The sequence below is a fragment of the Limanda limanda genome, chromosome 3, assembly GCF_963576545.1.
Source record: "Limanda limanda chromosome 3, fLimLim1.1, whole genome shotgun sequence".
NCBI classification, from domain to species: Eukaryota; Metazoa; Chordata; class Actinopteri; order Pleuronectiformes; family Pleuronectidae; genus Limanda; species Limanda limanda.
Genome location: NC_083638.1, coordinates 5419271 through 5443353, shown reverse-complemented (window position 1 = coordinate 5443353; position 24083 = coordinate 5419271). Strand labels below are relative to the sequence as shown.

Sequence of the window (24083 nt, the reverse complement as noted above, 5' to 3'; positions counted from 1 at the left end):
TGGTTGAGTCTGATCCTGGCTCAGACCTCTTTTGGTTGACACCAGATTTTGTCCCGTCAGGTCGCACCACGTCCAAGGCACCTTTCACACCTGATGATTTACTCCAGACTAAACTGATCATTCTGAAGGTCCAGAACAAATAAGGTAGACGTCAAAGCGTCGAGCAATAACAAGTTTTAAATCTACCAAACCTTATATTAAAACAACAATGGCTGATGTATGTGCTGGTAATCAGTCTTGTGTTGTTGGGTGCGTTTATAATTAGTGAGGAGTGACACAGTCTGTCCTTCATGTTCAGATCATAGCAGAGTTACATAAAGACGGGTGTGTCATCTTGTATTTACTGTTTGTCACAGTCATATTAAACTTCACGGACCGACCCCCTGAGCTTCTGCTTTCAAGAACAAGATGTTCCTGAATGACAAATCCCAAATTCTACTGTGACAATGACTAATATGCTGAATTTGCACAATAAGACACCACCAACACTTTTTCTATTGCACTGGACTTTGCTCTTTTTCATGTTGTGATACTGTGCTTTGTTTTTGTCCCTGTCATCTGTCAAGTATTTCTTTTTTTAACTTTGCATTCTAATGGTTTTATGTGTTTGTTTAATGCCTGCCTGCAGCTCGATTGCCCTTTAATGAGATTATACACTTGAATTGATTTGATTTGAAGACACATTCATAAAAATCCCATAGTTAGAATTCTTAAAAATCAAATCCTGTAGATTTCACATGATGTCCTGAATGTTTCTGGGTGTAAGGTTTGAAACCTGCAGTGGTTTCTGTTGATGACCAGGTATGTTAATCATCTGTGAGTCAATTATACGTTAAGAAACAAACTGCAATAACTCTGTAACAATAGGGCGTGTGTGCAATAAAATGACCTCAGTTCATTGTCGCCACGTGTTTGAGAGAAGAAACTAATGATGGCAGCGTGTTACAGCACAGATAAGGAACAGATAAGACACAGAGAGAGAGAGACTGTGCATACCACCACACAGAAACCCATTTCCCCACTGTTAATAAGGCCCCTGCCTTCAGAAACCGGCCCAACCCCCCCAGAGGAAATTACACTTCAGTCTTAAAACACCTACAGTAGAAGCAGTCATAAAACCAAACGCAGAAACAGGGATGGGCACGAGCCACTGGAAACAAAACCCTGACCTTCAGGAGGAATGTGTGATTACGAGTCGCACAATAGAAATAATGAAAATGAAGGTAACTAAACAATACCTGCTGCATTTGCAGGAATAAAAACTGAAACATTTCAGTCTGTATACACGATCAACAGAGGAAGCCTGAAAATCTCGAATAGATGCAGGATGTTTTTTTACAAGTTCAAGGCATTATCCACGGAGATGTGGACGATACCTCAGACCGCAGAAGTAGATCCTCTATCTCCAGCTGCAGCATGAGAGGAGTGGACGGGTCACCTGATTGATGTGGACGTGGACGTGCCACACGAGCAGCGGCATGTTCAACAAACTCACACATACACATAATTACAGGTCATCGTTCCTCTGCGCCAAACGTATCAATGTGTAACACAACTCTGCCGCTGCAGCTTCCCACACAACTGGTTCACCGTCGGCCTGCCGGCAACTCTGCAGCTCAGGGCGAGAGAGAGCGAGAGAGAGGCCTTGACCTTGTCAAACAAAGAGCTACAACTTCTCCCGCTCCAGCAAAAACGAACAAACTAACGCTGCGTCCACAAAACGACAGCACACACACACAACTGAACCGCAACAGTTCATACAGTTAAATGTTCGCGGACGAAATGTTTGTTTTCTGCCACAATATGACATTAGTACAGAGGCCATGAGAGAGCAACACACAGCAACTTAAGCAAACACAAGCAAAACACACAAGCAAATTCAGAAAACAGCATCAAATCGACAACAGATGTTCTGCAAGTACTCACAACTCAACCAAAGAGACACACACACGCTGTAAGTACCACAGCTGATAAAAGTGTTTCACAACGAATGATGAACTGAGCGGGTTTCTTACATTTGAGCTAATTTCCTTCAGTAACTTTAATAAAGTCACACTTTGAATAATGAGCATTTTCTAGATGTTTTCTTAATTAGCTCCTGATTTGTCTGTTTGCTTGTAGATTATGCAGCTATCTGCACTGGTTGTAGCATCAATGAGGATTTATATTGTTAAGATAAGGAACTCACAGAACCTAACTGTTAAAGATTCTGATCTGGTTTATTCACCCGTTGAACGTAGTCCATCAAACAAGTAGTGTAAAAACTTAATATCTAGCATTGACTGAAGTAGCATAAAAGTAGAAACAGGAAAAACCTGCAAAGTGAACCAGTCGTTTAATAAATATTTCCCTGGATGATTGATAGAAAACCAATACTCCTTTAAGTAATAAATCAAGGGAACGGGACCAAACATCTGCAGCTAAGAGTTTGCAGTTTCTAGTTCGGGTCAGATCAGCGTGTAACGGCAACTTTGTAAATTGTTAATAAAGGAAATAATGTACAATTCTGAAAACAAGCCAGGTCGGATTTAAAATCGCATTACGAGTAAAACGGAAAGAAGCTCTGGGAGCACGATCCAGCTGGACAGCGTGTTGGCAGCAGTGGTTTAACCGAGCAGCTCCTGTGAGAAGTGTCTACGTCACCAAACCAAGCACATTACTGTCACTGTGCCATTTTCCGCTGTGTTCCGTCCTCATCTGTCTCTGATTTACATTATTGTATATTGCGGGATCTTTACATTTGTGCCGTTTCATGTCACTTTGGACTCTGGAAAGTGTGACGGGCATTTTTCCCGATTTTATGCCATTTAAATAACAATTAGGACGTTAATATAATCACCAAAATAAACAATTGTCGGTTGCAGCCTCAAGAGTCAACACCACCCAGAAAGATAAAAGCTGGTACAGTTGACTAAGCCTGGCTACTGTTGTGAAACCCCATTACTGAGCCCGGCCAGCGAGGTGGTGTGGAAGTGAATGGTTGACGGAGGTTACCTTTTCTCCCTGGACCATGTGGTAAATTGACTGTAACATGAGGATACAGCTCAGCCGCCTGTTGTTTCCTCTCCCTGTGTTTAACTCGCTGCTGAATGACCGTGTTTGACGCTAATTTGGGTAAATGGAAAACAAGGAGCGCGGGATGCCAACATTTTAGTCAGCGTCTTGAACAGTTTGGTTTTGGGGTTGAGTTTAAATTGCAGTTAATACGTGCTAATTCTCCCTCAGAGCTCTGATGTGTGGTGGGCTGAGCTCTCTGCTGTGGAACCTGGACTCTTCTCTGGGGGGAATGACAGAAACTGTAGATCTGCCAACACAGGAACTATTTTCCTCTGAGCAGCGTCTTTGTGATTGCAGTGTCTGAGAGAAGCTCAACATCTGAAGTAGAGTTGCAGAAGAACCAGTTTTGTTCTCTTGTTAATATTTCCTGATTTTTACAACCAAGCTTGGGTTGCCCATCACAAGGATTCACATCAGGGTAAATCTTGAAATCGGCTTTAAATCTGATTCTTACCTTACAATACTTAACATGTATCCTCAGCGACTTGACTTTACGACTTTTTCAGCCCATTAAATGTTGCTGTGTTAGGTGGTGCTGTAAACTGATCTGCTGTAGTTGATGCTGTCAATTGGACACAAAGGAAGTTGAATTTTTCCATAGTTTGGTAAACTCTGCTCCTCGGTGCAGAGCAGAGCTGGAGACTTGAGGCTGGACTCGTCTGCTGAGGACACTCGACTCAGAAATATAGAAAAACACTATATTATTAGCAGTTTTGCCTGAGTAGTTCAAGTCATGAACTATTGATGACATAACAGGATGGTTACATATCTGAACTCTCGTCAAACACATGATATACTGTATATGTGATATTGAAAAGTGTATTGTAAGATGCCGAACAGTGAAGACCTCAGATTGGAGATTTCAGCAGCAAAAGAACTTGATCAGGACAATAAAGAAAACAAAAATTGAGTCTAGTGTAAAGTGTGGAGACCCAACCTGAGCTTGTTTGGTTATATATATATATATTTGGGTTGGGTCATGTTGGCTGGGCTAACCTACCTGATTTTTGTCACTGCACATGTAGTCGGAAACAGACAACAACCATGCATCTGGAGGTTACAGTAACACAAACTCAGTGCAGAATTTCTGTCGGGTTACGGTTGTGCGTGGTTAGTTTCCCTCTTGCTCAGACGGGTTCAGACATAAACATCTGGGCTGAGCTGCACCCTAGTCCAGTGGTCACCAGCCAGGACGTATAGAGACCCCCCTAAGGGTCCTAAGGATAAATACAAGAAGTTATAATTTTTGCTTTTAACAGCTGAACACTGAACTTCTTAAAACGGCCTGAAAACCAAAGGAATCAGTCTTTGGTTGAACTCAGGTCCTGACTCAAGCATTCCTTGCAACAAAATCAGAGCAGTATCATCTCCAATAAATACACCAGTATGTCCTTAATATCTAGTTCAGCCAGATTTACCACTCTTATGTCATCAGAGTCCCGCAGAACTTCAGGGAGTGGAGATGAGTAGTTGCCGTCCTGAATTCACTTGTCAATTAAGGTCGAGGAGGAAAGCGCCTTTTTTCTCATGCATTGACAGAAACATGTTTTCAGAGCCCGACAGTAAAACACAGCAAAACATATGTTCTTTTTTTCTTTTTGCATGTTGTGCCCTCAAGTCTCTGTAGCTGCTAATGACTAGGAAGTGGTGACCGGGGTGTGGAACGTGAGCTGTGACCGAAATATTCAGAGTAAGGGCAGGAGGGAGAAAATACAGAGCAGACGGCGAGATGGAGAAAATGAAAGAGATTCAGAGACGGAAACGGACCGAGAAAGAGAGAGAAGAGGATGTTGGTTTCCTGAAATCTGAGCTGTGGGAAAATGGAGAGTGAGAGCGGAAGAAAGGAAGGGGCGAGAAATTAAAGAAATAACGACAGAGCCGACATCACGCCTTCGACTTATTGTTGATAAAGTTTAAACAGCTGGTTTAGTCCACGATTTCAGTAACAAGACTTCTGCAGAATCTGCTCCCCCAATCTGGATCTGCACCAAGATTAAGATCAATTGGAAGCTGTTTTCTACCTTTTCAACCCATTTATGTACAAAAGGACAATCTGCCGTCTCTGGGTTCATCTAAGTGAGCATTAGGGTGCTTGTTCTACCTATCTCACATTATAAACATTCGGAAATGGGCTAAAGAACATAAAGCATGCAGGATTTGAAGCTTTAGAACTAAAAATTTCACACAAAAAACTTGTCTTGTCCTTAAATTCTTATTTCTTTGCCTCATTTTAGGTCAACGTGGCATTTTAGACACAGAAGTCAGTGGAAACCTTCAGGAAAACCCCTTAACCACCAACAAACTGAGCAATCTCTTGGATGAAACCGGAGAAAAGAAAGCGCAGAGGGATCAATCCATTAACAAACTACAACTTCTTAGCACGGGCGTGTTATCGAGACATCTGAGTCCGTGAGGCCAGAGCCGGGCTGGAACGCGTCCACACTGTAATCACTGTCCACACGGTAATTACAAATGACTGAAGGCCCCTCTGGCCCGTCTGTGCACACAGCGCAGGAGAACCACGGCTGCTCGCTCTGATCGAAGCGCTGCGCCTACACCACATTCCACCGGCCGAGCACCAACAGGTGACACAGGCAACACGGCAATACGACACTGGAGGAACTGCCATGTGTGTCTGCTAAATTAAGAGCCGCAACTTCGCTGTGTAAGGAACTATTATTGTTGTTGCCAGAAGTGGACGAGGGAGAGAGAGAGAGCGGAGGAAGGAAATGAATACAGAGGACGTTGTAAAGACAGAGCTGTGATATCTACACTCTGTAGATTCTCTCCCTTTCACTTATTGGCTCCCGGAGTTCTACTCTGCATCAAACGTTGTTAATTAACTTCATGTTTGGACAGAAAATGAACAATTCCAAAGTCTGAGGTTGAGTCTGAGGCTTGTAAATGACGGTTGGATTTGTGTAAATATAGACCCTCATAAAAAGAGAGAGAGGCCAGAAGGAATGGGAACATGCACACACACACACACACGCACACACACAGACACACACACACATACAGACACACACCCGTTTCATGTGAGTGGTGACAAGTGATTGCCGTGTCACGTTTGTCCTGCAGGACGATTCTCTCACGGTTCCTCGGTGGTTAATCCATTTAAGTTAATGGTGAGCGTCATCAAACTGACTCCCAGCCTTCACACTCTGCCACCAGCTGCTGACAGACAGGAGCTGATATTTAAAAAATGCAGCAGCCTTGAATGAAACAGTGGGAGTGAACAGCACCACTCCTCTGTTGTTGCCGCGCAGAATTCCACTTCCTGTGTCCACTCCCAGGACAAGGACAGCAGCTCTGGGTGAGACGGGAAGTGCTTCGACACAACAACACCCTAACTCCACCGTCATCTATTCCAACTACTCCCACTACTTTTACAATTTTTTAAGTTCTTTATCTAAATAATATCAGTAGCATGATTTGTAAACACAAAAAAATATCCAAAACCCCCCAAAAACCAACATGAGGCCGTGGTGACAGAGAGACAGAGACCAGGTCCCTCTCTCTCTTCAGTGCAGGCTCTGTGCAATGCAACACAACCAGTCATGTGACATTTAGACAGTCACAGACGGTCACACAGTGGGAACTCGAGTGACATATGGTGCCGACTCCACAGCACGAAGAACACGTTCCACTGATGCTTTTTGTTAGAACCTGCATGTCTAGTTCCAGAGCTGCCCCCCCACAAAGAAATCTACAAACCCTCTACTTGTCTTCAAATCTGTCGCTCAACTCCTTCTTTTGGTTTTTGATATCTCCACCAAAACAGCTTTTATGCACAAATACACAAACTTCTCTTTGCCTCCTATGCTTGGTACATGGGCTGGTTTCAGACAGGAACTCTAGAAGATGTCTGGAGTTTGCTTTTCACGTATAAAGAACACAGCAGGAGATTGTCCGGGTCAGACGTGTTTACAACAATAGGGAAACTGGACATTCAGGCAGGAGGTGGTGCCTTGTTAGAGCAGCAATCAATCAGTCGTTTAAACCTCTTGATGCTCATTGTCCTTGACAATTCTTCTCTGTCTTCTACTTGTGTGACTCCTCTTTATAATCCTGAGATATTTGCGTTTGTGTCTGTCACATGTTAGAAATGTCATAGAAACGTCCGATCGCTGGGACTTTTCTGGAAAACTTCCTACTCTATTTCTACTAGGACATTTTCCAGACATTTATCATTTAGCTGGCAGGACAAGTTCCAGAAAATGTACAAAGCAACTGACTCAGACGTTTGTTTCCGGGAAATGTTGGGACTTCAGTGCAGCTCTGAAAAGCTGCTTCTTATTTATCCATCCACATGAGTCCTCTTGTTTCTTGACAAAGTAAAAGCATATGTATTGAGCCAAAGTGCAGATCAGTCACAGACATAAAACCAGAGAAGTGTGAGCTAATGCTTTATTGACCGGCTGTTATCAGAAGCCAGCGTGGCTTCGAGGAAACGACATGATTACATGTGATAATAACAGTGATCAAAACATTTTCCTTCATCCTCCACAAACCCCAGTGCACTTCATGGGGCATTGAGAGAGTAGTTCTCTCTTCAGGCCCGGCTGCATTCCCCTTAACTCCATACGTTGTAATTATCTGAATTATAGTCTCATTAAGCTACTGTAAGAGGAGAAAATAGTTTGTACTGTATGACAACGCAGTCTAAAACAAGGCCCTTGCTCTTAGACTGACCTCACATTTACATTTTATTGTTTTAGAGAGTGGAAAAAATGCCTCCCCCCCCCCCCTTTCAGACTCCATTCTCGCTCTGGAAATATCAATATGACGCTTCACAGGCTACATTTGGCCGACGCAGTAGGAAAAGTGCACCGCCCAGCAGTAAAACAGGCGAAGGAATGGAAGGAACATCAACAGCTACTGCTTTAAAAAAAGACATAAAGTCGTCAGATGCAGAAAATCTATATGTTCAATTACTTCCTTCCAATAATATAACGAAAAAGGTTAATTGAATCAATACAGGGGGTGTTTTACAGAATGTTTTCAGAAACATTAAAACAGTAGAGAGGCCGTTTAACCATTTTTTTTTTTAACTGGGGGAGATATTTTCCAACTTCAATAACCACAAGTGCAGCTCGGAACAAAATATGGCATGATAGATTAAAAAAAAAATGCATGCTGCCTTTGTAAAATAGATATTTAACTGATATATTAACAGGTTTTAAATAGTTGCAGATATATTAGTGAAGAGAAATGCCAAGACGTCTAGTTTGTCCACTACAGAGTCGAGATCTTTCCTAACTGTCCTGCCCAGTGCATTTCTAAGGAATGGTTTAAAGGATAAAAATAATAAAAATAAAAGGATCAGTCAAATGTGAATATCAATATCAGTATCAAACATCCTGTATCTCTCTGTTGCCACTTTTAGACATGACATCTGGAAAATATAATGGAAAAATGGGTCCGGCCATTTTCCGGAGTTTTATTTTCACATATGAGGAACGCAGCAGGAGATTGTTCTGGTCAGAAGCGTTTATAGCAACAGGAAAATGTCCGGAGCATTAAGGGGTGGGGTCAGATTGTCCTGTCGGCAGCGGTTGGCGAGGAGACGAAAGTAGAGGAGGGAGGAGAAGAGGAGGAAGACAGTGAGGGACTAGGAGGTATCATTGACCTGGATTATGCACACTCCATTTCCCCCTCAGAGAGAGAGAGGGTCTGTCGGGCCAAACGGACCCATTCACCCGCCCCTGGCCCGGGGGGGAAGCCAGCGCTGAGGAGCAGCCAGGACACCGACACATTTCCTCCAGAAATGTTCAGCAAGAGAAAGACAACTTTCCAGACGGGCTGCGTTTAACACGTAAAGACTTAAACGCACATTTCATAGAGGAAGGGTTAACAGGAATCATCCACACACACACATACACACACAGACACACACAGACACACACCCAGAGTACGAGAGGCTGCGAATGCCAAAAGGACTCATCTCGTCTTTCATAGCTGAGCGGAGATGAGCAGTAATGACTGTAACTACTCACACAGCTTAGTGCCAAGATGCCTCCAACCTCACAGTGATGAGCGCACATGTCCTGTAATGTGCACAGCGAGATGAACACTGTTTCCTAATGTGGATACCTGCGAGCAAGTCAAGCTAAATGAGAACGACAAAGGTTTCTGCAGGTTCGCAGAAGTTACATTCAAGACCATCATGAAACGATAAAAAGACTTGTTTGAAGTCTAAACTTGCAAAAGGAAAATGGGATTTGGAAGTTTTTGTTTCAATTTGCTTGAAACTATTTGATTGAAAACACTTTTAAAAGCGAGAAAGTAGCATTTGATGATCCAACCAATGATCCAAAGATATGTCCAAATCATATTGAAGACATTTCAAGGCAATAACTCATTTTGAACAAGCCGCAGAAACACCTGGAAAGACACAGAGTTCCGTTTCGTGACGCATATGATTCATTTCATCTTCATGGTCAATTAACTGCTGTGAATCTGATTAAATTAGCTGTCAGGTTTTCCTTTGTGATGCGCCGCACAATGACACGGGGAGGATTTCTTCCTTGAGGGCATTCAACACCTACACTCACATCACCATGAATTATGGAGCATGAGTGGGCACCATGAGATCAAAGGCAAATGTGACAAAGAAATATATATCAGATGTTGCCGATGCAAAATGTAAAATTATGGACACGTTTGCTAGTCGGTGTGTTTTATATGTTTCCATACTCAACGCCCAGCAAATTAAACAAATCCACTACACAAGAACAGACTCACAACCTACAGTTCAGTCGGCCGTCAAATCCTGTTAAATGTAAATCACGACAAACTGAATTATAAGGTAGAGAAAAAAAGTCTGCAAAGCTGAATGGTTCATGGAAACAAATTTGAAATATACCATCCCAACAAGAAACCATAAATTTAATATATTTAGATTTATGTAACCGATTCAGTCAACTCAATATATTCATGGTTTGTGGTTTGTAAGATACTATTTAAAAAACATTATGTTTGACTGAACTTAACTCACATAAGGTTTTTTTTGAAAACATATTTTAAATTGTCGCGGAGAGAAAAGAGAAATAAAGTAATTGATTTGGATTTGAGAATCTACTTCAAATCCAAATCCCAAACAGGAGAGCAGCAGTGCTCACCTCCACCAGCTGATAGTAATGACAGGTCACTGCGTCCAACCCGGGTTCTGAAAGTTAAGCATAATTTTAAGCACATCTGTTTAGCGTATTAGGAAAAAACATGACCTGTAATTACAGGGCAGTGTTACCGAGGCTCTCGCTGTCTCTTCTGAGGACAGAGGACAACTGCTGTCTCGCTGCCTGCAGCAGACCGCAGCCTTTTTGAAATCTGAGCCCGGTGGTGCAGTCGAAGCCGCGGTCGAGGGAGAGACAGACAGCGAGATCTGCAGTGTCATGATAACGCAGGTTCGGTTGCAGGCTTCAAGGAGACGAGGGTTAGACGTTAGTGAGACTCTAAGAGCGTTCACAAACTAAACTTTAGGTTGAGTTTTATTTCCCAGAATGCCTTCTCACGACCCCAGACAGCATGCATGGTCTTGTTTTATTTTGGAGTTTCTAGCGTACGTGTGGAGAACAACAAAAACCACGACCAAAAGAGATAAGAGTTTGTAGACATGAAGGAACAAGCATTACGCCTCTTGTATGATATACTTTTGTTCATTCAACATATATAAAAACAGATATGCACACAAAAATGTGGATCCAGGAATACAAGGATTCAGGAGATCAGACAATAACACTTTAGTAATTTACATCCGCAACATTCAAGAAGTTTTTACCATCCTCAGCAGGAAGGCAGACCTCAGTATGACTCCTGCCCGTTATGTACCTGTCATTTGCATGTTGACTGGGCATCGATCCTGCAAAGGTTCATTATCCTGACACTCATTTCACCAAACGAGAACAAGTATCGACAGAGAATTAGCATCCAGAAGTAAACTACTGAGTCCGCTCTCAGAACAATGCCTCATTCTCACATCTAGAAAGGTCAGACCAGTCCCACCCTCTATCGGAGCCCTGATTCAGCTCATACCAGCTCAGACTCTCCATTTTCAAATCCATTTGATTCTATTTCCGTAGCTCATCTGCTCTGTGGTGCACGTTAGTCAGCACGGCACACAGAGCAGGAACATTTTGAAACAGCTTCACTTCTAAGTAGCCTCTCTCTCCGGCTGAGTGGAGGACTTTGACTTTGTGGAGACAATAGGGACCCTCTAATCCTCTCCAGGGTTTCTGACCATAATCGTTCCATCATAGGGCTTTTGCTCATGTACTGCAACCCTGAGCTTATCTGGACATGACCTGGAGGAGCTGTTTGTGAGAAACCAAATGTCCGAATCAACTGGACCAGACATTACAGCTCTACCCGGCCTTTCCCTTGTAGCACAAAGTCTGTGTAGTGTCCCATTGAGCCGGTGTGTGAAAAGAGCAGGACCATTGTCCAGCCTCCCGGGCACCACCTCTCATCTAAACCAGTAGGTGAGAACATGTCTGACATGGACGGTCTCCTGTTGTGTGCTCCATGTGTGAAGGGGAATCTCCACATTGTGCAGAGTTCACAAAGAAGCAGAAAGTCACTGCATTGACTGTCCGATCTGGAACACATCAGTGGGAGTAATAACGATGAAAGTTGGCAAATAAAAGAACGGTGAAATCCGACCCTTTTCGGGCTCCACTTCTGACCAGAAATCCACATTGAATAAGTAGACTTCCTCTTTAAGTAGCCTGTATCATCGGGTTTACTGATAACTACTATAAATTACATAGGAGGAGTTTGCCAACTATTGGCGAGCCTGTCTCTGGGCCGCACTGTTTGTTGTCATTTACTCACAAACCCTCTCCGCTCTCCCTCCCCTCCCGCCTCGCTCTGACAGTGCACAGACAACTGTAAACTGACAGAATCTCACAGATAACAGCAGTGTAGAGACACTACTCTTAACTTTCTCTCTTCCTGTTCTCTTGACTTGTACTCCAGAAATGAAGTAGACGTCACTCAGTAGAACACAAACCTGCCCCAAGGCCCCAAAAAGTCCCAGTAAATTCAATCAAATTTCACACAATCATAGATATCAGTCCCATAGATATGTCTTTCATCAAGATCCATTATCGTTTTCACCACTTTGTTCGCGTGAAGGCTCAAATTGAATGGGTTCTTTCTTGACCCATCCTTCTGCCAGGTTTCGTGGAAATCCCGTGAGTAGTTTTTGTGTGATCCTCCACCAACCAACAAACAAATAATCAAACAATCTATTCCATATGTTCCGTGAAGTTTCAATATTAAAGGTTTACTGTTAAGAATAAAACACAAAACATAAACAATTGGAGACAAAACAACTAAATAAGAATTTTAATATTTCCTGGTGCTACGACATAAACGAAGGCTTCAACAAGACGATGGCACTTCTGACTGATGGTTAAAGTATTTCCATGGCTGCTCTGCAAACGGACAGTATTGTGAACCATTACACAACAGCACATGCCTGAGGATTAACCACCGGCCCTGTCCTGTCTGTACCATGAGGCTGCAGGGGGCCGGTCGCTATTGTCACAGCTGTGCGACACACGGAAATTCAGCATATCCTAACTTTAGTTTCCAGCTCTGTGCGGCCAGGACCAAGCAGTAACATGAACATTGTAAACTGCAGAGTTCTGTCCCTGAACCTGTGACACCATGCGGAGGTTTTACTGATAGGTAATCTGTAACTTCACCTAGATATCGTTTTATGAGTGTGTTTACGATTTGCCATATTAAGATTCCTCTTACACTGATTAGCAGTTCCTACGTGATCAACAAAGCCACTAACCATTCACTTCAAAACACTGAAAGATGGAATGAATAATGGAAGGCCAAGATTGATCTGAGACTATTTATAAAGAAGAAACTCAAGGTTGATACTCTTTTCTCTGATATTTGGATTTTCTGTGATTTTTCAAGCATTGATTAAATTACCACTCAGCTACAAAAAGAGCTGAACACACACTTTTCTTTCCAAAACAAAACCTCGGAGGATGGAATGTAATTTAATACAAACTGAGCTTCCAAACAGATCCAGTTTGTTGACTCTGTTTGCCATTTTGAGGGATTCATTAAAAAAAAGGACAAGTTAAGCTCATTTCACGTTAACAGAATTGCAAAGAACAACACAATGCACTTTCTTCTTTCCATCCCACTCCAGCTACTGTTAGCACCAGTGAGTTAATGAGGGGAAACGCAAAATGCAGGGAAGCTGAGCCTTTGAGGCCAAAGCCTCCCTCATATAATGGCCTACTAAAGAATGGGGAGCTTTGTTCAGTGCAACACAAGCAGGTTCCTCTTTATTGACTTCATGTGCATGCCAATCATTTACGCCATACAATCCTGCGGCCACATCACATTTCAGGACGTGCCGATCATGTGTTTCCTCCAGGGGCCGATGATGGGGTCATTCCCATTTTCAGATTATGGTAGAGACTGTAGGACCAATGCTCTCGGGCGCTGCTGCAGATGTGCAAAGAACTAGTCACAACACGGAGGATTGTTAACTTAATCATCTGCAGAACAAAATATACCCTTTGAAGAGTCGCTGCACTTTTTAAAAAACTCAGTTTTTAAAGAACAATGAGATGAAATCTGGGATAAAATGGTGTGACCTTATTCTCATAGCTGGAATTCTACAGAAACCGATGAAGTGGTCATATAATGTATGTAGGTCATTGTGGTGAACTTAAAGCAGCCAATGCAAACCTGCTTTTTCCCCCCTCACATACTTTATTTCACCAAATAAATATCACACTGTTAAAAGAACGTTGGGTTAAATATTTCAAGTAGTTTTCCTGCTTATAAATATTTTATACCAAAGCTTTTGTCAAATTTCTCCGACATGTACAAGGAGCACGATAAGTAAAACGATTCTTATCAACCTACAATGTTGAAACTAAAGTTGTGAAACAGAGAGTGGTTGTAAAACACTGAGGAATCTTATTAAATCTCATGTCATGTTTGCATTACAGCCACCATCTCTACCGGTGACTGATTAACAGAACATTTCATGCCGAAAAATTTCCGAGTCAGGTGCTCTGAGTAATTTCCTGAACTTTTCCTGCAGTCCTCTAGTAGAATGTCAGAGTGAGTCCATGTGAGAATGCAGCAGAAAACGTCTTTTTTGACATTGGACGTTGATGAGGCGTCCAACACATGATGGACACGAAACTGGAAGAATATAAATATCTCAGGATGAAAGAGGCGTGACCTAAATGTAAAAGACGCCAACATGTAAACAAAAACATGTGATTTCTGAAGCAGAAAGCATACGTCATGTCCCGCCCCCTGCAGGCACCACCCAGGCTCCGCCCCTCGCCTGAATGCCACAGACATTTTCCTGTTGTTGTGAACTCGTCTGACCCCAAAAGTCTCCGGCTGCGTTCTTAACATGTGGAGGACGAACTCTGGAAAATGTCCGGACCCAATTTCCCGGACATTCTTCCGGAGTTCATGTTTAAAAACAGCTTCAGAGAACAGTGCCTGAATATCACGAGTATGCAGCTGTGAGAATGAACTGCATCAAAATGTTTTGTCTTATCCAAATCCTGGAAACCTTTTATAACCACATCTGTAGGAAGTAGCTCCTGCAACGACTCAAACTGAAGCTTTCAGGTGGTGTCGGTGAGATTCTCCCTAAACAGACGGTGATACAAACAGAGGCCAGGGTATTTTTTCTTTTTTTGTCTTCTTCTTAGAAATAGCAGACACGGGGCCTGTGGGGTGTCAGATGTCGACGGCGACCAGTTGCCGGAGTCTCTTCCTCGGCCGCCTCTCATGCTACAGCAGCTGTGTCTTCTCAGACCTCACATTCCTGCAGGACAGGCCCACTTTACTCTCATCACCTGTAGAGATCTCAGCTCAGGACCAGCTCTCAGGGGGAAACTCACAGCTACTAGGAACCGGATGTGAATCAATGAAATAAGGGTTTCTACTAAATCTAAAGACAAAAACAAGACAATCATTATGAGTCTCTGAGGCCATCTGATATATTTTCAGTATGTGTTGTACAATGTGTTTGTTATAAGGTGTGTATGTTAACAGTGTATGCATAAGCATGTCCCTGTTTAGCTTTTTTTACAGCAGATACTACACCTGGTCCTTAGATAAGATAAAGTTAATCTTATCTTATCTCAAAAGTTGCCACAGCACCGTGAGATGAAGACGTTTAGCTCCAACAACAGAAATCCTGTTCCACATCTAATAAAATTCATATTTCACTGTCAGATCAATACAGTGAGATCAATGGGGGTTTTGGATTTGGATCCACATACACTATATGGACAAAAGTATTGGGTAACAACTCTTCATCATCGAATTCAGGTGTTTTTTTCAGACCCATTGGACATCCCCTTAGTTCCAGTGAATGGAAATCTTCAGCTTACCAAGACATTTTGGACAATTCTACAGTTTGGGGACAGAACCTCCTCTGTTCCTGCACGACTCTGCCCAAGCACCGGCCCCTAAAGGCACGGCTGGGTGAGTTTGATGTGGAACAACTTGACCACGAGCCCTGACCTCAACCCCATCCAACAGCTTTGGGATGAACTAGAACTAGAGGCCTCTTGTCCAACATCATGATCTGACTTCACGAAGCCTCTACTGGATGAATCAGTGAAAACTTCCACACACACACTCAGAAATCTTTTAGAAAGCCTTCCCAGAAGAGTGGAGGCTGTTACAGCTGCAATGTGGGGACCGGCTCCATCATCAATAGAAGTGTTTTTAAATAATCCAGTATAGGATAGTTAGGACACAAGATGTAACCTCTGACCCGGCACTAGGAAATAGCTGGACTCTGGCCACACTAAATGTTTTTATGCTGAGAGGTTGTGTTAGCGTTACAAACCAGCACTTGTACAGGGCGACTGTGGCTCAGGGGGTAGAGTGGGTCATCCACTAAACAGAAGGTTGGTGGTTTGATCCCTCGCTCCTCCAGTATGCATGCTAACTTCGGCAAGATGCAGTGTGTGATAGACAAAGCGCTGTATGATAGATAGATAGAACGATAGAACGATAGATAGATAGATAGATAGATAGATAGATAGATAGATAGATAGATAGATAGATAGATAGATAGATAGATAGATAGATAGATAGATAGATAGATAGATAGATAGATAGATAGATAGATAGATACTTTATGAATCCCGAGGGAAATTCAGATCATCCAGTAGCTTATACAGTTAACACTTGAACACCACACTGACATACATACAAAAATCACCTACGGAGAACATATTTACAGATACAGGAATGGAATGCAATGATGTGATAGTGTCAGTGTCCAGTAGGGAAGTGTTCTTGTGCTGCTGGAGTGGAAAGTACAATAAAATATATATATAAAACAACAAAAATATATACATATATAAATATATAAATTAAATATATAAGAATATGGTGACTGTGACTCGATCAGACTGGAAACACACTTCATAACTTCAGTCTGTTTACCATCTCTTTACTGGAAACTGCTCCTTTAAAAAATAAAGATAATCAGCCAGTACGACAAGCTACAGGGACGATAAGCCTTCTCTTGAGCAACACACACACACACACACACACAATGTATAGGCCTCTAAAGAAAATGCGGAACCACCACATCAGATAAAAAATCCATAAACCCTGATACGACACAGAAGAAGCAGGACGTCTGAGTGTTGTAAAGCTTCGTCTCTCAGTTCGCTGACTGAGTCGTACACATACGCCCCATGATTCAGCAGCTTCTTCACCCCATTAGACCTCCCTGTTCAATTACAGCTGCTCTGCAGTCTGAGCTGCTCCCACTGCATCACAGGAGCTGGAGTCTGACCTCTGCTTAATAATACATGGAACACATTTATCCCACTTTGCTGGAGCCACACACTCAGACCAGCATATCTCTCCCTCCTGTAAGAGAAATAACTGCATCATCCTTCACACACGCACCGATGCTGTTTTGTCTGCTAATCTTGTTTCTTTCCTTTCATGCATAACAGCAGCATTAAAGATGAAAACACATCCCTCTCTGAAATCTGACTTATTGACATCATATAATTATGATTTCAGCTGCAAAGAGAATCAGGCAAGTGAGTTGGTAAGAGATGAACTGTCTCACTTATTTAATAATGAAAAGTTTCAGCTTTTTTGCAGTTTGGGATTTGAAGCTTGTTTTTAATTATGTGCATGTAAATGAAATGTTTTCTTGTTTTGTGTTGTTGTTTGAATAAATCAAGCCAATTAAGGAGCTCACTTGGATTTGGGGAAGATGTGATTGACTTGTTGTCCCCATTGTTTTTATTTAAGTTTCCTATTAAAATTAAAAGAGGGACTTACAGCATAAGAATGTCTGAAAATGTTATAATATCAATTCATACATCTAATCAAGTAAAGATCAGAATCAAACAGGTATTTGTGTTGCTACACAGCTGGGGTTCTTCATTTCATCAGGACAGCTTTAGATGACATGTCACTGAGCAGTAAACTTTACACACACACACACACACACACACACACACACACACACACACACACACACACACACAGAGATAGGCAGACACACACACGCAGGCAGCAGCTGAGCCCATACACACCTTAAAAGCGTGGCGACAGTTTCACAGTGTAGCAAACGAGCAGGAGATTAAAGGAACAGGTTTGTTGCAGAGACTGAAGTGATTCGTGGATCCAGCAGCTGAACCCAGATCCACATCCCTCTCTCTCTCTCTCCCTCTCTCTCTCCCTCTCTCTATCCTTCTCTCTCTCCCTCTCTGCGGGACCGGGCTGCAGACCCTCCACATCACAGGCTCTTACCTCCAGGCTGTGTCCGCTGAAGTCAGCCCAAAGTGGGGCTCAAGTTTCCTCTCTCTCTCGGTCTGTGGATGCGTTGCAGATCCTGAAGCTCTCGGGTTAATTCCCACTCTCTGTGTTTCCTCCCGTTCTCTCTCTCTTCTCTCTCTCTCTCTCTCCTCAGGACGATCAGTCGAGGCTCAGCTCGGGGATTCGAGCCTTTCTGTGGAAATACAATCCGTATGTCTGTGTGAGTCTGTGTGTGTGTGTGAGTGTGTGTGTGTGTGAGCTCTCGGTCCCTGAAAACTCTTTGCTTCGTTAATCAGTGCGGCCACGCTCAGGCGCGCCGCCGTGCGCGTTCACGCTGCCTCCTGGGAGGGGAGAGGATCGAGAGAGGGAGGAGCTGAGGGAGAGGGAGTGCACACACACACACACACACACACACACACACGCACACACACACACACACTTAAACACACGGTGAGGACACACACATTTAATTATAATTATACACATCACTGTTTATCATATGACTGAATCAGAATTCAATTCAATCAGTTTATTCAACAACACTGAATATAAGATTATAGCCTGTTATAACTTCATGAAATACTGTCATCACTTATTTACTTCATTTGTGTGGCTCTTCCGATTCAAATTAAAAACAGTTTATATGTCAAGTTATCATTAAGCTGCATAAAATGACAAAAATAGACAAATATATAAAAATGATAACAACAAAGACATTGCATTAAAATTGGTGTTATAAGTGAACTTGAAACGTAAAAATAAATTCAAACCACAAACCAAAGGAAATAACATATGTAAAAACTATATTTTTAGTAATTTAAAAGAAGATAAAGTCAGCCGGTCTGATTTCCTCGTTTGTTTGGTGACCTCCAGTATCTAACACTTTCAGAAAATACAATTCAATGTATTGATCAAAATGTTAAATGTTAAATTGTTCTGGCTTCCTGATTGTAATGGTTTGATGCTTTTTTTTATTAATTGTTTGGTGTTTATAGGAAACAGCAAATAATCAACAGATAAATCAATAATGCAATTGAGCATCAGTTGCAGTCTCAGTAAAATAATGAGTCACCAAACATTTGATTATACTTTTACTTCACTAACATTATAAACACCTGACTTGCACCTGTATTGGAGTAACATTGAAGTATGTACAGTACTTTTACTTTACTACAGGATCTGAATACTTCCTCTACCACTGACAAAAAACATTTCAATACAAAAAAAATGGAAGAAAAACTTAATGTGTTTAATTTCAAACTTCTCTCAGCCCTTAAAATCATGAACAATACAGTGGACTTTTTGTAGATTATGGAAGAATATGGTTTAGAAAACAAGCTCCAGACCTTTGAATTTTTCTTTATTAAGATTTTATTTTTAACTTCTTTCTCTGTTGTGTCTCACAGTATTTTAGTTTCATTGCTTTGTCTCTTACTACACATTTATAAATTGTACAATAAAAAACAATGAAATTAACCAGACTTTCATGAAAGCACCACGCTGGTACCCGGATGAAAGCAGCCAATCACAGTCGAGCATGCCTCCTCCACACTGTCGTGAGATGTTTACGTTCCCTCGCTGCGGCAGTTTACGGCAGTGCTTGCAATGAGGCGCAGGAGCTGAGTTTTCACGACACTTTCCCCCTGAATGTGTCCGTTCCAGGTACGAACAGCTGATTTCACGCATGTGTTTAAATGGAACAGATCCAGACTTTTACTCTGGAGGTGGAAACAGCGAAGTTCTGTCTCTTCCTGTGAAGCTGAGGGCGGAAGAGCCTGTTAGCATGCTAATGCTAACCGCTGCAAAACGCATTGCAGTGATGTGACTCACCTCCGGGTTTCATCTGCTCTGCTGTAGATATTATAAAGTAACACTGTAGCTTCTAAATACTTTAAATACTATTTAGTAACGAACACTAGAGCATTTAAATACGATGAAATACTTCATAGTAGCGTTTTAAACTGAGGAAAATACCCTCATATTTCTGTTTTAGCTTAAAAACGTGTTATTTAACAGTGATTATTTACATTATGATTAATCTGCTGTTTATTATTTTGGTTAATGTTGTAATTTCTCTTTAATTTAAAAAAAATAAGGAAACAATCCATAGTGACACTTTCACAAAACCTGCTGTGAGTGAGCAGTTGTTCAAAGGATTTATGCAGTGATTTTTTTATCATAGGAAATTAATTAAAGGAAAAGCTTTAACCAGGAAATGTATTCTTTTTATACTTGTCACTTCATAAATTAAAAATCTATTAACTGATTAAACATCGAATCATTTTCGCACCAATTTTGCATTCAATTGGATTCTATTGACCATCGTACTTTAATGTAAAGTAAACAGTTTGTTGTGTTTCAGAAGTTCTGTCGATGTAAAAGCTTCATTGGTTGTAATATTAAAGTTTCCTTTATACTGTGGTGGAGAATAGATATAATGAAGCATGGAAAGAAAAAGTGTGTCAAATCTGTTTGTGGCTTCTAATGGTAGAACTGGATTTTGAATTTGTTCAGAGAACTAGTTTGTAAAGTTGATTTTGATTTGCATTCCTAGAGACAGTAAATAATCCAGATAAAAACATGGAAGTAACAAATATTCGCTTGTTTGTTAAATGATTGTTTTTCCAATAAGCTGCTGATAGACAAATATATAAAAATGATAACAACAAAGACATTGTATTAAAATTGGTGTTATAAGTTGACTTAAAATATCAAAATAAATTCAAACCACAAACCCAGGAAAATATCTATATCTATAAAAACTATATTTTTAGCCATTTAAACTAAGATTGCACTGAACTCTTCCTCTGTGTGTTCCAGACTCTGACTGGTGGAGCATGGATCCTGTGGTGCTGAGCTACCGGGACAGTCTGCTGCGGCGCTCGGACCTGGCTCTACTCGAGGGACCTCACTGGCTCAACGACCAAGTCATCGGTTTTGCCTTCGAGTTCTTGGCTGCCGAGCGCTTCCGAGTCCTGGGGAAGACCATCATCTTCATCAGCCCCGAGGTCACCCAGTTCATCAAGTGTTCCTCCTGCTCCGATGAGCTGGCCATGTTCCTGGAGCCGCTGGATCTGGCTTCCCGGCGTTGGGTCTTCCTCGCCGTGAACGACAACTCCAACCAGAGCGCGGGAGGATCTCACTGGAGCCTTCTGGTCTACCATCACAACTCCAACCACTTTGCCCACTACGACTCTCAAAACGGCGGCAATTCAGTGCACGCACGGCGAATTGCCAGGAAGCTGGAGCCCTTCTTGGGAGTGGGGGTTGCGGCGCTGTTTGTGGAGGAGCCCTGCCCTTCGCAGAAGAACAGCTATGACTGTGGCATGTACGTGATCTGTATCGCAGAGGCCTTGTGTGAGAAGGCGAGGGTGGAGAGCTCGCCACGCCTTCCCGTGCAAATCATCACGCCAGCCTACATCACCCAGAAGAGGGCCGACTGGTGCCGACTGATCCAGAGTCTGGCTCAGAACGAGCTCTGCTGCCCGCTGTCTCTTCCTTAGCTCGTCCCCCCTCTGAACATGCAGAACAGCCGCCACATATCTACTGCTGGAGCCTCTGAATCACTCCTTGAATACAGTATTTAACATATGAAGTATATTTCTACACTGCATCATACCCCATACTATGACGGACTTTAAAAAATATTGCAATACTAGAAATCTTTAATGATTCACTGAACAATTGGTATCATGGTAATCCTGTGTATATGCACAGCAGCAGATCGTATGTAAAGAACACCAGCATGCCTATAAAAGGAATTCCCACCTGACATATTTATTGAGGATTTAGAATATTTCATGTGGACGAGGAGGCGGAGCTGATTCTTTCTTTCTTTCATCAGTGTCGAGCGAATGTAGAACTGTTTACACCGATTATTGCTCAGGGTCATTTTAAATGAACTAGAATTTGACGAGTAGAATGTGCATCTTAACTTTGGCTCCTCTATGTCACATCTGATCTGGTCACATTCATTTCTATTTATTTTTTTTATCAGGCTGTAAACGTCCATAACTAGAGACTTACAGTTTTGAAACCATTCAAAAGAAAACTTCTGCATGAGGATGAGATGTGCACTGAGTCCTGTGAGAGCTGGAATGTACGTTATGTTCTGAGATAAAGAAATAATCAAACTTATCTGTAGAACTACAAAAGTATGAATTTGTTTCATGTTTTTCTTTTTAAAAGGTTTCAGTCGATGCCTAATTGAGCTTGAGATGCATTCATAAATAGGTTTTCAACATGCTTACAATTATTTTCATCAGAATTCAAATGCACAAAAACACCTAAGAAGAAATTAACAAATTTGTACAAGCAGTTTTAATGTGATTAATGGGTATTATGAACATGAGTTACCAAACCGATAAAGTTCAGTCCTCAGCTTTGCAACAGCTTATCACTCAAACATCTTATTGTTGTGGTTTGAATGAAAGGAACATAATACTTTCACAAAGAATGAGAGGACATGATGGATTACAGCAAAAGTAAAGCTGCAACACAACGGAGGCAAAGTGTGAACCGCAGCAGTTTAGATTGTTTTAGACATTTGAAACAAAAGACTTTCACTCAACAAGTGTTAAATATATTTATTTTATTTTTAGAGACGCATCAGAAATATCCACTGATGCTATTTTCATAAGAGTCCACAATTAAAATGAAGGAAACCACACGTCCATCATTGTGTTTTCAAATACAAACGCACAAAGGAAACTGTTTTTTATTTACATCTTTATTGTTCAGAATCCGACTGTGGCCTCTGACGTGTTTATGAGTTTCTTAATCAACTGGAAATAATGAGAATGTGTTTGAATAACAGACTCTAGTCCTGTTTCTCTCTAAAGAATAAGGTGAAACCTCAAGATTAATCACAATTTAGACAAATCATTTCCTTCTGAAATCAAACTGTTGCTTTCAAATCTGATGTGTCATTTAAAAAAACATTGTTTGAAAAACCTGACCATGTTAAAATTGCCACATTAACCAACCACATACTGAGTGTAATCAGCAGCACTCATCATTAAGTGGGTGAAAGGAAAGAGAAGGAGACAACCTCCTGATCTGGCTCCGGGCCGAGCGCTGCTCTTAAATTTCACTCTGCTTGGACAGTTTCCACCTCCGCTCTCCTTCCTCTGGCATCCTGCGCTCATCTGCATCCCACAGGCATACTTCAGCCGGAGTAACCAGTCAGACGAGCCGTCGGCTTTACTGTCGTCCTCGTAAAACGCCACAAAGCCGAAGCATTCAGCGCCCGGGCTGCCGACGCATTACTGAGACAAAGCACCCGGGGACGGGAACATTAATTTAGACAAATCTGCTTCTAAATGGCCAATTTAGCCAGTTTACTTCATTGGGGGTTTAGTGAGCGTGACTTCCTGTCAGGGACTCTAAACTGTACCATGGTTCAATTTGTACATCTCCACCAGATCCTCTGGATGGATCAACTACAGGTGTAACAGGCCAAATTAAACCCGGGTATACTTTGGCCCGGGCCAGAGTATACCCCGGGGGATAAACTGGCCTATAGGCCAAACTATATCCCGGGGTGTAAAACAGCCTAGGCCATACTATACCCCTCCAGGCCAGAGTATACCCCAGGGGATACACTGTCCAAGGCAAAACTATACATGGTGGATATGTGGTTGATTTAGCCCTAAGGTCAGGTAGGCATAGTTGTTGTATCGAATAATTTGAATCTTCAAAATCTAGGCTTGATATTCTCTTATATTTTAATGATAATTTACACTGCATTAATTGGAATTCAGCTGTAGACATATACTAGGAGATGTGTATATATCTCAGAGACTAATTGTATCCACAATTTAAGTACTGCAAGCTAGACTATTATGCAGTTGTAGACACAACACAGGGGGTCCCTGGGCCTGAGAAGGGAAGGAAAGGAGTTAAATGTGGCTATAAGATGAACTATTAAATGTGACTTAAACTAGACAAAAATGAATGAGTTTTCATCGACTAAAACTAGACTAATTTATTTATATTTATACCCAGGGGTATAAATTGGCCTAGGCAATAATATACCCGGGGTATAATCTAGCCTAGGCCCCTTTAACCCCGGGTATAGTCTGGCCGGGGGGTATACTATGGTCTGTTACACATCTTGATAAAACTTAATTTTCTTACTATGCACCCAGGTCTCACAAACTTAAAATGGAAATGCTGCCTTCACGTCAGACTCATGTGTTTGCTCATGA

The 24083-nt window shown here is 41.9% G+C and overlaps 2 protein-coding genes across 2 annotated transcripts in view; one reads left to right on the top strand and one right to left on the bottom strand.

Moving 5' to 3' along the window:
- myo9aa (myosin IXAa) overlaps window positions 1-18002 on the bottom strand; it is a 103546-nt gene extending 85544 nt beyond the window's left edge. The window contains exon 1 of the mRNA XM_061068690.1: window positions 17869-18002. The gene's annotated coding sequence lies outside the window, so the exon portion shown is untranslated. The remainder of the gene's footprint in view (window positions 1-17868) is intronic.
- Window positions 18003-19466: 1464 nt separating this feature from the next.
- On the top strand, window positions 19467-22085 carry senp8 (SUMO peptidase family member, NEDD8 specific). The gene is made up of 2 exons (XM_061068478.1): window positions 19467-19536; window positions 20695-22085. Exon 2 carries the CDS (start codon window positions 20712-20714, stop codon window positions 21375-21377), a length of 666 nt encoding a protein of 221 aa, XP_060924461.1. The 5' UTR covers window positions 19467-19536; window positions 20695-20711; the 3' UTR covers window positions 21378-22085.
- The last annotated feature ends 1998 nt before the right edge of the window (window positions 22086-24083 follow it).

Excerpts from the sequence above, each read along its gene's own strand:
- senp8 (XM_061068478.1), top strand. The coding sequence starts at position 20,712 with ATGGATCCTGTGGTGCTGAGCTACCGGGACAGTCTGCTGCGGCGCTCG.